The 15,376-nt window shown below is 32.9% G+C and overlaps 2 protein-coding genes across 3 annotated transcripts in view; one reads left to right on the plus strand and one right to left on the minus strand.

Moving 5' to 3' along the window:
- LOC112520178 (threonine dehydratase biosynthetic, chloroplastic-like) overlaps positions 1-6,493 on the plus strand; it is a 13,204-nt gene extending 6,711 nt beyond the window's left edge. Inside the window, exons 2-9 of the mRNA XM_025128479.1 lie at positions 2,078-2,257; positions 2,345-2,614; positions 4,237-4,443; positions 4,577-4,825; positions 4,905-4,978; positions 5,104-5,221; positions 5,341-5,475; positions 6,195-6,493. Of these exons, the coding sequence (XP_024984247.1) occupies positions 2,078-2,257; positions 2,345-2,614; positions 4,237-4,443; positions 4,577-4,825; positions 4,905-4,978; positions 5,104-5,221; positions 5,341-5,475; positions 6,195-6,335 (1,374 nt within the window). The 3' untranslated portion in view covers positions 6,336-6,493. The remainder of the gene's footprint in view (positions 1-2,077; positions 2,258-2,344; positions 2,615-4,236; positions 4,444-4,576; positions 4,826-4,904; positions 4,979-5,103; positions 5,222-5,340; positions 5,476-6,194) is intronic.
- Positions 6,494-7,653: 1,160 nt separating this feature from the next.
- LOC112519479 (uncharacterized protein ycf20) lies at positions 7,654-10,266 on the minus strand. Of its 2 annotated transcripts, XM_025127626.1 has the most exons (3): positions 10,100-10,266; positions 8,721-9,077; positions 7,654-7,922 (listed from the first exon to the last, which is right to left on the minus strand). In XM_025127626.1, the coding sequence occupies exons 2-3, from the start codon at positions 9,056-9,058 to the stop codon at positions 7,886-7,888; spliced, it is 375 nt and encodes a 124-aa protein (XP_024983394.1). In that variant the 5' UTR covers positions 9,059-9,077; positions 10,100-10,266; the 3' UTR covers positions 7,654-7,885. The 2 variants fall into 2 exon arrangements, with proteins under 2 accessions (XP_024983394.1, XP_024983393.1); XM_025127625.1 differs by lacking the exon at positions 7,654-7,922 and having other exon boundaries at positions 8,468-9,077.
- Positions 10,267-15,376: the final 5,110 nt, after the last annotated feature.

Genomic DNA, 15,376 nt, shown 5'->3' on the forward strand with positions numbered 1-15,376 from the left:
ACATAAAGTCATATTATAACATCGACTGAGATAAAGAATAAAATGAAATATTAAAAACATGATGTATCTCGCTGCATTGCGCGAGTACTCTTCTAGTATATATATATATATATACAACTTCAATAATTTATTGTAAAAATTCCTAATATAATATGAATATTGCATTATTGTAATATCCGATAATTAAGGGGTTATCTAAAAGAGAACTTAATAATTTGTAATTAATCGATTAATTAGCAAATTAATAATTTTAGCTATTTTATAAATCTTATCTTTCTTCTCTCATTCTTCGATCATTTTTCTCTTTCCGACGAATCTTATTCCGATAAACATCATATGAACGTTACGTACAAATTGTTATATCCTCTGTAAATCAACAAAAAAAACTGTTTCAATTTTCAAAGCCATCTCTCGCATGGACCGATGAAAGAAAATATGGACCCACGATTTTCAAAAGAAATCACATGTTTCAGTTTTTAGGACTCTAAGAGATTATTTGTTTAACTCTTAATAGTTCCATTAAGAAGCAGACTTTGAATTATTAAAAGGGTGTTTGGGATTGCTTATAAAAGCTGTTTTTTAACTTATTTCAATCTGGCACCGATGATAAGTTGTTTTCTGGTGTTTGGATAAAAAAAACTGCTTATATCGGTGCCAAACCGGTAATAAGTTGTTTTTGATAAGTTAATCCTTCATGACTTATGAAAACCTGCTTATTACTAGTTTACAATTTTAGCTCTGATTTATTTAACTCCAGTTTAATACTTCATAAGTTAATAAGCACTTTTACAAAAAAAAAAAAAAAAAAACATAAGTTGTTTTAAATAAGCAATCCCAAACACCCCCTAAAAGAAGAATCTTGTTTGGCAAAAAAAAAGTTTGTCTCTTAATGATTCTAAAATTACCTGAATGATTTTGCATCTTGGGCCTCTATTAAACATTCAACGTTTTAATTTAATTGTAAACAATTATATTTCATTTTGCACTATATCATGAGTGCTTCTTAATCATTCTGACCAATTAATCATTCTGCACCAAATCATTCAACAATTATTAAACAACCCCTAAGTCATTTTCAGATATTAGACATTCCATACGATTTCTTTAAAATAGAGAAATTAAGAAAATGAGGATGTTTTCAGTTAATATTTAATCCAATAGCTTCTCTAAAACTATGTTCAATATAGCAAAAATAGAAAAGAGAAAACTAATATTTTAATAGATAAATAAAATATTTTAATATTATAATTATTAAGAAATCTGTTGAAAAAAAATATTAATTTTGTAAACATTTTAAAATTATTAAAAAAATATGGTAGAGATATTGTTACATATTTATTAATTATAATATTATTTCTCTCCAAAAATGTGATGCATGATAAATCAATCTCTTTCCATCCCATTTGAATCATACTAAAAAAATTACTAATATATCTTCATTTGATATAATCTTTATTTGGTATAATCTTAATATGATATTTGTTTTAATGGTCATCATTGTCATTAGCGTTGCCACCACCACCACTAGCGGCCACAAGCTGCCTTAATTTACCACAATGACCTCCTCCACCATAATCAACACTTATACCTTCATCATGTCGACCACAACTACCTCCACCACCACCATCACTGTCCACCATCTTCACATCCTTTACCGTCACTACCCTCCACAGGTTTATAAGAATCTTCCAAATCGATTAAAACATATAAAAAAAAATACGAATCCGGTATTTTTGAACTACCATCGATTATATAAAAAAATATTCAAATTTGGTAATATTATATATGAATATATGTGAAAATTGTGTTCAAATGTTTATAAATTAATTATTAAAATATTTACTTGATTCATTTCATTTATAACTATTCGTATTAAACATCAGACAACTTGTCATGTCATGTTCAGTCCTTATTTCTAGTTCTGTCCAGTTCTATCATGTTTTATCCTGTCCATTCATGCATGCTTGTCGAGTCTATTCATGTTTGCATACAAAACGCTACCTTAACATACAACAAGATCAGTTTTATAAAACGTCAAATAGGTCTTATAAAATGTACTTATCGGGGTTGGTGACAGGTATTCTCGTTCAAACTTCGCGGAGCGTATAACATGATGGCAAAACTCCCAAAGGAACAACTCGCAAATGGTGTCATCTGCTCCTCTGCTGGCAATCATGCTCAAGGGGTTGCGTTAGCGGCCAAGAAATTAGATTGCCATGCCGTTATCGTTATGCCAGTTACTACGCCAAGGATTAAGGTTTAATTAGTTAACCTTAATTAATCAATTCTACATGTCTAATTGTTAATTACTAATTCATTGTTAATGTGTTTAAATTTGTATTAGTGGGAGTCAGTGAAGAGATTGGGTGCGATGGTTGTTCTTGAAGGGGACTCGTACGATGAAGCACAAGCCTATGCGAAAACCCGAGGTGTGAAAGAGAACCGAACCTTCATTCCTCCATTTGATCATCCACACGTAATCGCGGGTCAAGGAACCATCGGAATGGAGATTGTACGCCAATTACAAGCTCCGATCCATGCCATATTTGTGCCTGTGGGTGGTGGTGGTCTCATAGCTGGTATTGCTGCCTATGTCAAGAGGGTTTCACCACAGGTACTCATTAGCTTTCACTTGCAATCTACATTACCCAACATAAAATTTTCATGTCGTAAGAGGAGATCTTCACCCTTGAATGCACATTAGGATGAGATGTACCCAGATGCACCGGATCAATTCCTGTATCAAGTGATATTTATGAGTGGGTTTGAGATTAAAGATGATCAAGGGTCCAGATCTTTCTTACGTTTTTCATGTTAACTCTCTTTCTCATACGATCATTCGTCAATGTCTATATATCTATATATACATACGGGCTTAATCATTTGAGAACTATATATATTATGATAATCGTGAGAACTATTATCTTAATATATTTTTTCAATATTTTTTCTCATCTAAGGCTAACATTTAATGCATTGGCGAACATATATTTGTTTCACAAATCACAAGGTGTTCGGTTCATATATATATATATATATAGAGAGAGAGAGAGAGAGAGAGATGGGTTATTATACAACCATTTATATTTGTACAACCAATACAACTTAATCTCAACCGTCCATTTAATTTGATGAATATATAATTTCATAAAAGTTTTGAATGTTTCATAATATAAAGTATTGATCATAATTAATAAACCTTATTCATCTTCCATAAATATTTAAATCATAATAAATGAACTCTTATCATTTCCATAAATATTTCAATTCATTGGATTATATTGGTTGTACAAATGTGATGGGTTGTATTTGAAAAAAACTCTCTCTCTCTCTCTCTCTCTCTCTCTCTCTCTATATATATATATATATATATATGCAGTTCACAATGTGAAACTTTTTACGTGTAACTTTTGTTTTACAAATAAACTAAAAAGGTTCACATTGTGAAACAAATACATAAATATATACAAGAAGGATCATGCGAAATATTAAACATTTTACGATAAAGCGATAAGTTGTAATATCATATATGATTGCACCCCTTTAATTGGGTATGTTTAACCATATATAATTAAGCATCTGTGTGTTTTCAATGCAACATATATATGTTTAATCATATATTATTAGACTTGTGTATCATGCACATAATGATATATGATACTGAAACTTCCCATCTTCTTGCAAATTAAACATTGAACTTCTTGTTTGAACCTATCCCAACATATATATATATATATATATATATATATATATATATATATAGAGAGAGAGAGAGAGAGAGGAGCGATCAAATGAAAACCACTCCAATTTTTAAAAACCGTAAAAACTACTCTCATCCATCATTAATCTTATGAAATTTTTTCATGAAATTGTTAATCTTGTGAAATTATTTTTTTGATAAAGTTGTTTCATATGTGGTTATGAAATTGTTTCATATACTACTTAATGAAATTTTAATGAAACTGTTTCATGTATTTCTCTAAAATTAAAATAATGAAGATGATAATATCCATGATATTATTAACACCCTCCACAATAAAAATGGTTAATCAACCTCTCATAATTAAAAAAAAATGAACAAAATGAAAAATTATGATTGATTGAATGAGGTTTTTACGGTTTTTATAAATTGAGTGGTTTTTATTTGAACCTATCCCAACATATATATATATATATATATATATATATATATATATATAAAGAAATTTAAAAGGGATCTACATATTCTAACCGTAGGTACGGATCATCGGAGTAGAGCCAGCCGATGCAAATGCAATGGCTTTGTCATTGCATCATGGCCAACGAGTAATGCTTGACCAAGTGGGGCGTTTTGCCGACGGTGTTGCCGTGAAGGAGGTTGGTGTCGAAACGTTCCGTCTATGCAGGGAGTTGATCGATGGTGTAGTTCTTGTCAGCCGTGATGCAATCTGCGCATCCATAAAAGTAAGCCTTGTTAATATCTTAACCGTACAGATACACTACAACAAAAATGAGTTCAATTTTGAGGGCATCTATCCATACGTCTTAATAAAATAAGACCAACAAATGTAGAATAAGTTGTTTGATGATGGTGAAGGATATGTTTGAAGAGAAAAGAAGCATCTTGGAACCAGCAGGTGCTCTTGCTCTTGCTGGTGCAGAAGCTTACTGCAATTACTATAAGCTTAAGGATGCCAATGTCGTAGTCATAACCAGTGGAGCAAACATGAACTTTGAAAGACTCAGATTGGTAACTGAACTTGCAAACATCGGACGGCAGAAAGAGGCGGTGCTGACCACTTTCATGCCGGAGCAACCTGGAACCATCAAACTGTTCTGCAAACTTGTAACCATTTCTTTTTCCTCCTTTTTTTTTGAGTTCGTTATTATATTAACAGGACTGACGATGAATGATCTGTGGGCAGGTTGGACCGATGAATATCACTGAGTTCAAGTATAGATGCAATTCTGACAGAAAACAAGCTCTGGTTTTGTACAGGCAAGAAACCCTAATTCAAACCCTGCTTTTTAGTATAATATATTTATATAAAACCGATTTTGTTGTAATGAATTTGATGTAACGCTTGTTTAATTAAATGGGTGGTGATATATGATGAAGTGCAGTGTTGGCATTCATACGAAGCTTGAACTTGAAGCCATGATGGAGAGGATGAAATCGTATCAACTCGAAACAATTGAATTCACAAACAATGATATGGTGAAAGATCATTTGCGGCATTTGGTAACTTATTATATTCATAATGAATAAGAGATTCTTTTTTTCCATATTCATGTGTTGTTTTTAGTAGTTAAATCATTGTGAATATATATATATGTATATATATTGTATATGTTGTGCAGATGGGTGGTCGATCAAACGTTGAAAATGAGCTTCTTTGTCGATTCATCTTTCCTGAGAGGCCTGGTGCTTTGCTCAAATTCTTGGACACATTTAGTCCACGATGGAACATTAGCTTGTTTCATTATCGTGCACAGGTTAATTAAGTACCTTACTATCACTAAATGCAGCTTTATATATATATATATATATATATATATATATATATATATAGGGTTGAGTTTACGTGAGACCTGCTAGTTTTCGTGAGACCATTTTTTTATACTCGAAACTTTACAGCAAAAACACTATGAAGATTATCATCACAACATTTTATTGTGAAGTTTTAAGTGTAAAAAAATGATCTTGCGGATCTCACGAGAACCGGTTGGTCTCACATGATCTCAAGTCTCTCTTTCTCTCTCTCTCTCTCTCTCTCTATATATATATATATATATATAATTAAATTCATACGAGAACAATATCTATATAAAGGAATAATTAGAATGTGGTCGAATCATTTGTATTTTACACTAAAATCATGTGAAAAATCACATTTGATTCTAAAGTCGCGAACTCAAGGCCACATCATCTACACACCTTTGCCTTGCATTAATTGTTTATGTAAAATCACTTGTGATTTTGTATGTAATTTGACCATGTTCGTGTTTTCTTATTTGATTATTTTTCTCGTTTAAAATTTCTCTCTCTCTCTATATATATATATAGGGGTAGAATTGGAAATTCAATTTATCTGTATTATCTATTTTTGAAAGTTAACACTTATATTATAACAAATTTAAATAGAAATGTGGATTATATGGATAATCTTTTTGATCTTACTCAAGATTCTAACACCTGGTTTCGATGTTTAAAGGGAGAAATGGGTGCAAATGTATTGGTCGGGATTCAAGTTTTGCCGGCCGAAATGAACGAGTTCCGATGTTCCGCCAATGATCTTGGATACAACTACGAAATCGAATGCGACAACGAAGGATTTCAGCTTTTAATGCGTTGACGACTCTCAAATATCGGTGACCAGAAGCACCAACCAATGGATCGAACTTCCCATGTTCTGCGGTTGTAGCTTGAGATGGGGTGATTCCAAATAACCATCAAACATGATGTAGAAATAGAGAGAGAGAGGGGAGACATCAAATACAAACCGTTTCCTTTTGAATAAACCTTATAAATCAATCTCATCCATCTATTTTCATGATCAAAGGTCATTATTAAAAGAAGTTATTTTAGTAAAGTAAAAAAATAAAAATATATTATTATTTTATCCAAGAAAAGGTAAAACTGGAAAAAGTTTTAAAAGTTTCAACCCACTGAAATATCATTTCCCCGTACTTAATCCTATTTTCTCGTATTAATCGCATTAAAAGTTTCAACTCATTGAAATCTCAAGATGAAACGATACGATTTTATACAACTTACAACTATCTCAACCAAATTATTTGTATAAATTGCTAAAAGGAGAGAACAAAATCATGGATATCAACAAATCAGAGCTTTAAAATCTATATATATGATTTTATTATTATAATGGTTTTAACCAAAAATGTCAGAAAAATATGAGAAATCATATATTCAACAAAAAAATTCTTTATTTTATGAGTAAATATTATAATTAAATAAATTTCACATTAAAAATAGAGTTACCTAAAAACTTCAAAATTAAATAATGAAACATAAAAATATTATTTAATCAACAATAAAGAATGAAACATTTTGAAAGCTGAATAATATGATTTCATTAGTGAAATTGGTTTCATGAATGAAAAATTTTGAAAACTGAATAATATGATTTCATTTATGAAATTGGTTTAATGGTTTCTAATCAAAATGAAATTTGATTTATTAATAAAACTAGATATGGTTCAGTCAATAGAATATTTTTAAAAAAAAATTGAATAACATTATTTCATTAGTAAAATTGGTTTCATGAATGAAATATTTTAAAAACTAGACAACATGATTCGTTAGTGAAATTGATTTTATGTTTCCTAACCAAAATGAAATTAGTTTCATTATTTGTAACCAATGAGCCTCAAGTTGTCTTTGTCATTGCATCATGGCAAAAAGGTCATGCTTGACCAAGTGGGAGGTGTTGCCGTGAAGGAGGTTGGTGTCAAAACCTTCCGTCTATGCACGGAGTTAATTGACGGAGTAGTTCTTGTCTGCCATGATGCCATCTGCGCATCCATAAAAGTGAGTACCACCCTTAATCCTATGCCCATATACATACTCGAGTCTCACGTCAGTTAGACACAAACCATCAAACATATATATACATACATACATATATATATATATATATATACACACACACACAAAGCGGTTACGCTTGGTTTGCATGCATTCTACTCGTATGAAATCCTTTCGGGTTGATAATATAGTCTTGCCCTTGCTGGTGCAGAAGCTTACTGCCTTTACTATAACCTCAAGAACACCAATGTCGTAGCCATAACCAGTGGGGCAAACATGAACTTTGATAGATTGCGATTGATAACAGAGCTAGCAATCGTTGGTAGGCGACAAGAAACCGAACGTACTACTTTGATCTCAAGCTAGCCATGAAGCATTAAACAGTTCTGCATACCTTTTACGGATCAAGACATAATGCAAGTCAATAAAATCAGTTTTGTAGGACAAGAAGTATTTCTATATGTCTAATAGGCTGCTTTATAACACTTAATTTTATAGAACTAAACAATTGTACCCTATGTAAACGTGTTACAATATGATGTAATGACATACTCGGGCATCCTAACAAGGTTTTTAGAACACTTTTAAACCTATGCATACCTTAGGGCCTGTTTGTTAGCAGCTTAATAAGCTTAATGGGACTCGGCTAATTCGGACAGTTATATATGATTCTATGGTAGAGGCTTAATGATATAGAAAGTGGCTTATTCAGTAAGCTTCTAAGGGGGGGCTTTAAGCAGAAAGCCAAGATTTTTCCAACCCGCCCATGCCAATAAAAAGACACGCTTCTTCCATACATGAAAAAACCCCATCAAACAAAAATTTTCTCAATCTATACAGACAGATTAATCTACACATATACAGGACTTAATGAAAAACCAACCAAACAGCCCCTTAGTCTAGCAAGGATTTTGTCACCCTAACATTCGACACATAGGTGCATGAAAAATGGTTGTTCCGGTAAATATCTATATACATATCTTTACTGATATTACAATGAGTAGAACATTGTTTTCAAAAATACGTAAGGCGAAGAAGCATTCGAATGCATAAAATTGAATCAAAGAATACTCAACTTGCAAGCTTAAAAGCATCAATGAATAGACCATAAGTGAAGCCCATCTTGAAATTATTCAGGAGAGCAATTGGAAATGTCACCTTAGGTCTGCTGTAATAGAATCTGGTTACGTACTCGGTAAGCAGAACGCAAACAACGGCAGCTATAACGTCGTTCACGCCTAAAGCTCCAAAGGAAAGTGATATCGTTTGTGCAACATAAAATCCACCGAGGAGAGAAATACCACCAAAAAGCGCTCTTCGAGAAGGGCTTTTGAAGTAGTTCCTTGAAATATCCGGCACAAGGCGAATGATGTCGATTAGTCGCCTACGCCCTCCTTCGCTGTCTTGCACGGCTTTGATCTTGGAGAATTTAAGTGACGATGATCTTGAAGCAAAACCGGATTGTTTTGTTCTTGGATTAGAGTTGAATCTGATAAGATCTATGGAAGTAAGGCTCGGACAGATTGCCATTTTAGCTCAAATGGATTTTCTGAAAGAAAAGAAAGAAACAGAATTGGTTACCGTTGTTCTTCAGCATTCGAAAACGAATAAACGACATACTACAACCAAAATTAACGAGTTGTTTTATTTGGTTTTTTTCTTATAATAAAGCAGTCTGTTTTGATTAAATTGCCTGTATGGATTGAGAAAGTTTTCGTGTGGAAGGGTTTTTTCATAGATGGAATACGCATTGTTTTTAAATGTGGGGGACAGTTTTGGGAAATACATGGCTTTCTGCATTAAGCCCCCATATAAGCTTATTGAAGAAGCCGCTTTCTATATTATTAAGCCACTCTAACAAACTGGCCCGAAGAAAAGAAACACAAATGAAACCCTAATAACGCGAATCAAGATTCACACTCAAGGCCTGTTTGTTTGCAGCTTAATGAGCTTAATGGGACTAACAGCTTATCCGGTCAGCTACCCGTTCACAGTTTAGTAGTGGCTTAATGATATAAAAAGTGGCGTATTAATTAAGCTTCTAGGAAGCCGCTTTCTCAAGTTCTATCCACACTTGTCGCACCCCAATTAAAAATCACCCTCCTTCCATCTATGAAAAATTATGCCAAACAAAAACTTTCTGATTTCTACCGACGAATTAATCGACGCAAACCTCCTTGATGGAAAACCAACCAAACAATCCCTCAAGTTGGGCATACAAAAGTATAGAAATACATCTGACCATATAATCAACTAACTGTTTACATCAATTATATACTCCAAAGCCGAATGAGCTATGTTGATTATTTGATACCCACAAAACAAAAGGCACAGTTGCATAAAGCAGTAAATAGTTCTAAATTGACGCTCCCCTTCCGAGATTTGGATATTAGAAACCCCCCAAATTCCCCCAACAAAAACAACAGATTCTATCAAACCCACTCAATCAATTTACACAATTAACTCATACAAATATGATACTGTAACAAATATATGATGTCTATACAATCCCCAGTCAATATTTTGTGAATCAAATTTCAGTCAATGTAACGGTAAAGAGAAAGGTCAAACCTAATTGCAGCGTTGGTGTATCCGGGGTGGAAAATCAACACAGGAAGATTGCAGACAGGGCCGATAGCAGCCAAAAGGAGTGGTCGGAGCTCGGAAAAACGGCCGCAGTGGCGGTCGTCAGCAGGCGGAGATCCGTGTGGCTTCGATTTCAGCAGCGTGACTCTGCGGGAGTAACGTGAGGGAAGAACTCAGCGTGTGGGCCGAATCCTAATTGTAATATCTTTTGGGTTTTTTAAAGTGGGCCTACAAAGCCTAGCCCAATGATGGCTTTATCTATGCTACATTTAATAAGCATTTAAAACATTCTTAAATACAAATTTTAATGCATTGAATACATACTTTTAAAGCACAAAATAAAAAAATCTTTTAATTACAAGGTTGTATGCATGATGTACAACTTAATAATATACTGATTTTTCACCACAGCCAAAAATGGAGTCCTAGACTCCCTTTTCTTCTACAACAGTCTCGATAGCTCCCATTTGGTATAAGCTTTCTTTTATCTTCTCCCTATAAATCTTTATTTTCTTTTCTTCAACATCCATTTTTACATATAAATATTCACTGAAACACAATATACAAGAATTGTATGCATGTTTTGAATTCTTTAAAAGCTTTTGACTTTTTTTTGTCTTCACAAGAGACTAAATTTTTTGGTTGCTTTCACCTTTTTACCCCCAATACCATTTACCTTCCTCTTTTATTTTTTGTTTGAATTTCAAAATTAAAATGAAAGAACTAGTTTGTCATTATTTTATAGTTTCCTGATGATTCTTGTCCATTTTAATTTTGCTTACCCGGTGCATTGCATGGGTACACTTCTAATAAAATAATAGTGGTTTGATGTTTTAAGAACTTGGGTCTCTTTGGTTGTAATTTTTATAACAAAATAGTTTTCCTAAATAATTTAAAGCTCCATTTTTTAATTCGTATAACTAACTACAAATAAACATAATCAAATATAAGATAAACATCTCATTTTTAAATATAAAAATTCTAAAATATAATTAAGAAAATCATTATCTTTATATAAAAATTATATTGTTAAGCCAAAAATAAATTATTTTGCTATTATACCTAAATTAAATTATAATAAAAACTTGAATTAAAGACCAAAAAAAGAAAAAAATTTAAATAGTTAATTTGATATTAATATCGATATATATTTTAAAAAATTTAAGATATTTTTAAATTTATTCTTATTCAAAAGTAAACATATTATCTTAATCAAAACCACATAAATCGTATTATATATCAATAGAGACAGAAAATAAAACGATATGATATCTCGCTGTATTGCATAAATACTTTTTTTAGTATATAAAAATAGATTTAAACGATTGGTAAGAAGAGATATAATATTAGTTATATATGGTAATTCATGAATTACAATTAGAGTGTAGATTGGGCAGTAAAAGTAAGTCAACTTGTAGGAAAGTCAACATGCATTTATTCATCATTTACTGAATATGGATATTTAAATAGTGGCTAAAAACAAAGTCCTTCACAATCACAGATACGACGCCGTGTGCCTCACGAAGATCCGAGATCGCGTTTTTGCCACGCAACCGGGTCGGGTTTCGAATCCCAACGCCAATGCCTCGTGTACGCAGTACGTTCCCTTGGGTTGAGTTGGGTGCACACACACATGTATTTTTTTTGCTAATTCTTATTTAAATTCACGATAAAAAAATTCATTTAAAATATTAATATTTTAATTTCCTTATTTGAAACAATGCCTTTTTATTTTATTTTATTTTTTTCAAAAATATAAACAAACTTTAATTTTTGTCCCCTTTAGGCTTTAGGTGCGTTTGCTACATGTGGAGGGACAAGATAGGACGTACAAAACTTACTGTCTCATGCTTGGTGCAGCATGAGACAGAACAAGAACTCATTATCTCATGTTTGGCGCGACATGAGACAGGGATAAGAACTAGAATAAGATGGGACAACATTGAACATAAAACGTTTTTTCTTGTTTTATCAAAATTAGTGGAATAAGATAAGACAAAAATGAGACATAAACTAAAATATTAATAATCTACCCTAGTTTGATATATAACCTTAATATGATATTTGTTTTAATAGTTATCACCGCTAGTTTCGGCCACCGCCACCACCACCGCCACCGACGGTTATGTCCAGTCCTACCTTCTTGTCCTGTCATGTCCAGTTCTGTCATGTTCAGTCTTGTCTAATTATGTCATGTCCACTATGTCGAACTCTATAAATTATAGATAGTGGCATATCTAAAAATTTTGTTTGGCTTTAAGGTAGACTAAAGGTCCACAAAATTGATCGACGTATTTTTAACCTAATTACACCGTTTTTTAGTGGATTTTAAAGGTTTTTTGGTTGATTTCGGTGCATTTTTTTAGTGTGTTTAGAAAAAAAAATTAATAGGGTCCCATCCCCCCTCCCCCTAACTTACCTTGTAAGTCCGCTACTGATTATAGACACACGTAATGTTATTAGTATTTTCTAACAAGTCGGCATCGCACACATATACACCACTCAAACACAGCTACCTTACAACCTAAGGTACTTTGATCGTTGGTGTTGAGATTAACTTACATACACATTGACTAATCTAATGGAACCTTTAAGATAAAAAGCTAGGTAAATACACGATGATCTTATGAAGACTTGAACTAACGAGCTATGAGGAGGAAACTTGTGATTTGTATTTATGAGTCAGTTTAAGCTAGACCTTAAGGTTTACAAACAAATTTGACCTTGAGTAGCAATGATATTTATGTCTTGAGTAACCACAAGGGTGATAGCTGATTGTTTTGAATTTGAACTGTAAAAGTCAAAAGTGTCTGAATGAGGAATAAAGATTTCCGTATGACGACAAAGGTTCAAATGCAATGACTATGGATGAATGATCATTTTGAGATTAGTTGGCTCGCATAACGAGTTAGATATTCATATTAATAAAAAATATATATATATTTTAATAGTCGCCTAAAATAGTGTTTGTGTAAACGTTAAAGGTTGTTTCGGCTTTAACAGTTTCTTTTCTTTTATTTGGGATTTTTTTATTAAAAAAATAAAATAAAAATGGTTATTGGGGCAAATTTGCCAAACTCGCAACCTTTTAATAGAAAAAACCAAAATTTATCGACATAAGAGGTGGCAGGCAAATAGGAACACACCACAATGACTCATATGCTTCGTTCAACACTTCTCATTCTGAAATTACTAAACTACCCTTGTAATATAAATCTTTTATTAAAAATGTGATTTTCTTTTTTGTATTTTTGGGTTATTTGAGATTTTATTTTTTTTATGTATTTTAAATATTATAAAATTAATTATATTATTTCATATATTTAATATAATATTTTATTTTCAAAAAGTTTATTATAGATGTTGATAACCGATAACCATTTTTTAGTTTATAATCTTGACAAATACTAATTCACAATAAATCTTTTTTATCATTCGGTCATTTATGTACATGTGTATGTATATGCATATGTGTATGTATCTCTACCCGTGTTTATGCACACATATACCGTATATGTATGTATATGTGCATGACTGGCTTAAGAGTCATTTAGGCAAGACACTTATACAGTAGATCAAACATTATCGTTTACTTTATCAGTTAAGATTCAATCCATCAAAATGACATATGCAATAATTCACCTGGTAAATAAATGCTAACCGGGTTGAAGTCATAGCCCTCACTTCTCGGATAAAACTTTCGGACCTTGTCATCACTCTTACCGAATAAGATTTTTGGTTATTGTCATACAAAATTTCATCTGCTAAGATAATCTAACTTGATAACCGCTAGTTGGGTAACCGTTTGGCATACGGACCCTTGGGTGGCGTTTGGTTCGCATAATGTTTTTGCATTTAATGGAATCTGACAAAGAATTTGATTTTGAAGGAACTGAAATTGAATTTTGTCAGTTTTGACCATCTGTTTGGTTGCCATACATAAAATGGAATCTGTTTGTTTGGTTCACAAAATGTAGCTTTTCAAATTAGAATGAAATATTGGTAAATGACCAAAATGCTCTGTTTTGAAAATTTTAAATTTTTTAAAACTAAAAGTACTTTAATATAATAATAATTTAATGTGTAAAACAATATAAAATGCATAACTCAAATATAGCCATAAACCAAATGACGTTACTAAATCGATATTAAAATTGTCTCAAAATGATTGTGGTTCAGATCAGTAGTTGTTGGTGGTGGTTCAGATCGGTAGTGGTCAATAGTGGTTCAGATAGGTGGTGGTCCGCAATGGTTTAGGTAATGGTTCAAATCGTTAGCGGTCCATAGTGGTTCAGATCGATGGTGGTTTAGGTGGCGGTGGTCGACGGTGGTTTAGGTGGCGGTGGTCGACGGTGGTTCAGGTCAGGGGTGGTTCAGATCGGGTGGTCAACAGTGGTTCAGATCAGTGGTGGTCGGAGGTGGTTCAGATCAGTGGTGGTCAATTGTGGTTCAAATCAATGGTGGTCCACAGTGGTTCAGAAGGTGAAGATCGACAATGGTTTAGATCGGCGATGGTCGAGGGTGGTTCAGATAAGTGGTGGTCGACGATGGTTTAGATCGTCGGTAACCGGCGGTGATTCAGATAAGTGGTAGTCGTCGATGGTCAGAGTGGTTCAGATCAGTGGTGGTCCGTGGTGGTTCAGATGGCGGTGGTCAACAGTAGTTCAAGTCGGTGGTGGTCCACGTTGCTTCGAATGGCGATGATCGACGGTGGTCAACAGTAGTTCAAGTCGATGGTGGTCCACGTCGCTCTGAATGGCGGTGATCGACGGTGGTTTAGATCGGCAGTGGTCGGTGGTGGTTCAAATTGGCAATGTCGTGGTGGTTCAGATCGGTGGTTGTTGTCGGTGGTCGACGTTGGTTTAGATCTGTGGTGGTTGGCGGTGGTTCAGATGACAGTGGTCAGCGATGATTCATATCTACGGTGTTTGACGATGGTCATATTGGGATTTATGAGATTAGAGTATATTAGTTTAAGGCCATATTTGGTATCATGAAAATATAGAATTTCATTGCATCAAATACGATGTAGTTGCTAAGAAATTTTAAATTTCTTTATATCTGGAATTTATAGAACTTTAAATACTCTTTTCATGAAAAAAAAAACCAAACGAGGGAATGAAATTTGATCAATAAAATTCAACATTCCAGTTCCATTACATTTCATCATACTCTGTGAATCAAACGCTCTCCTAATAGATAAATAAGTATAATTTAATTGGGTTTTCTAATTATTAAAAATGATATTTTGAATAAAAAAAT

Source organism: Cynara cardunculus, assembly GCF_001531365.2.
Source record: "Cynara cardunculus var. scolymus isolate 2C chromosome LG 10, CcrdV1, whole genome shotgun sequence".
NCBI classification, from domain to species: Eukaryota; Viridiplantae; Streptophyta; class Magnoliopsida; order Asterales; family Asteraceae; genus Cynara; species Cynara cardunculus.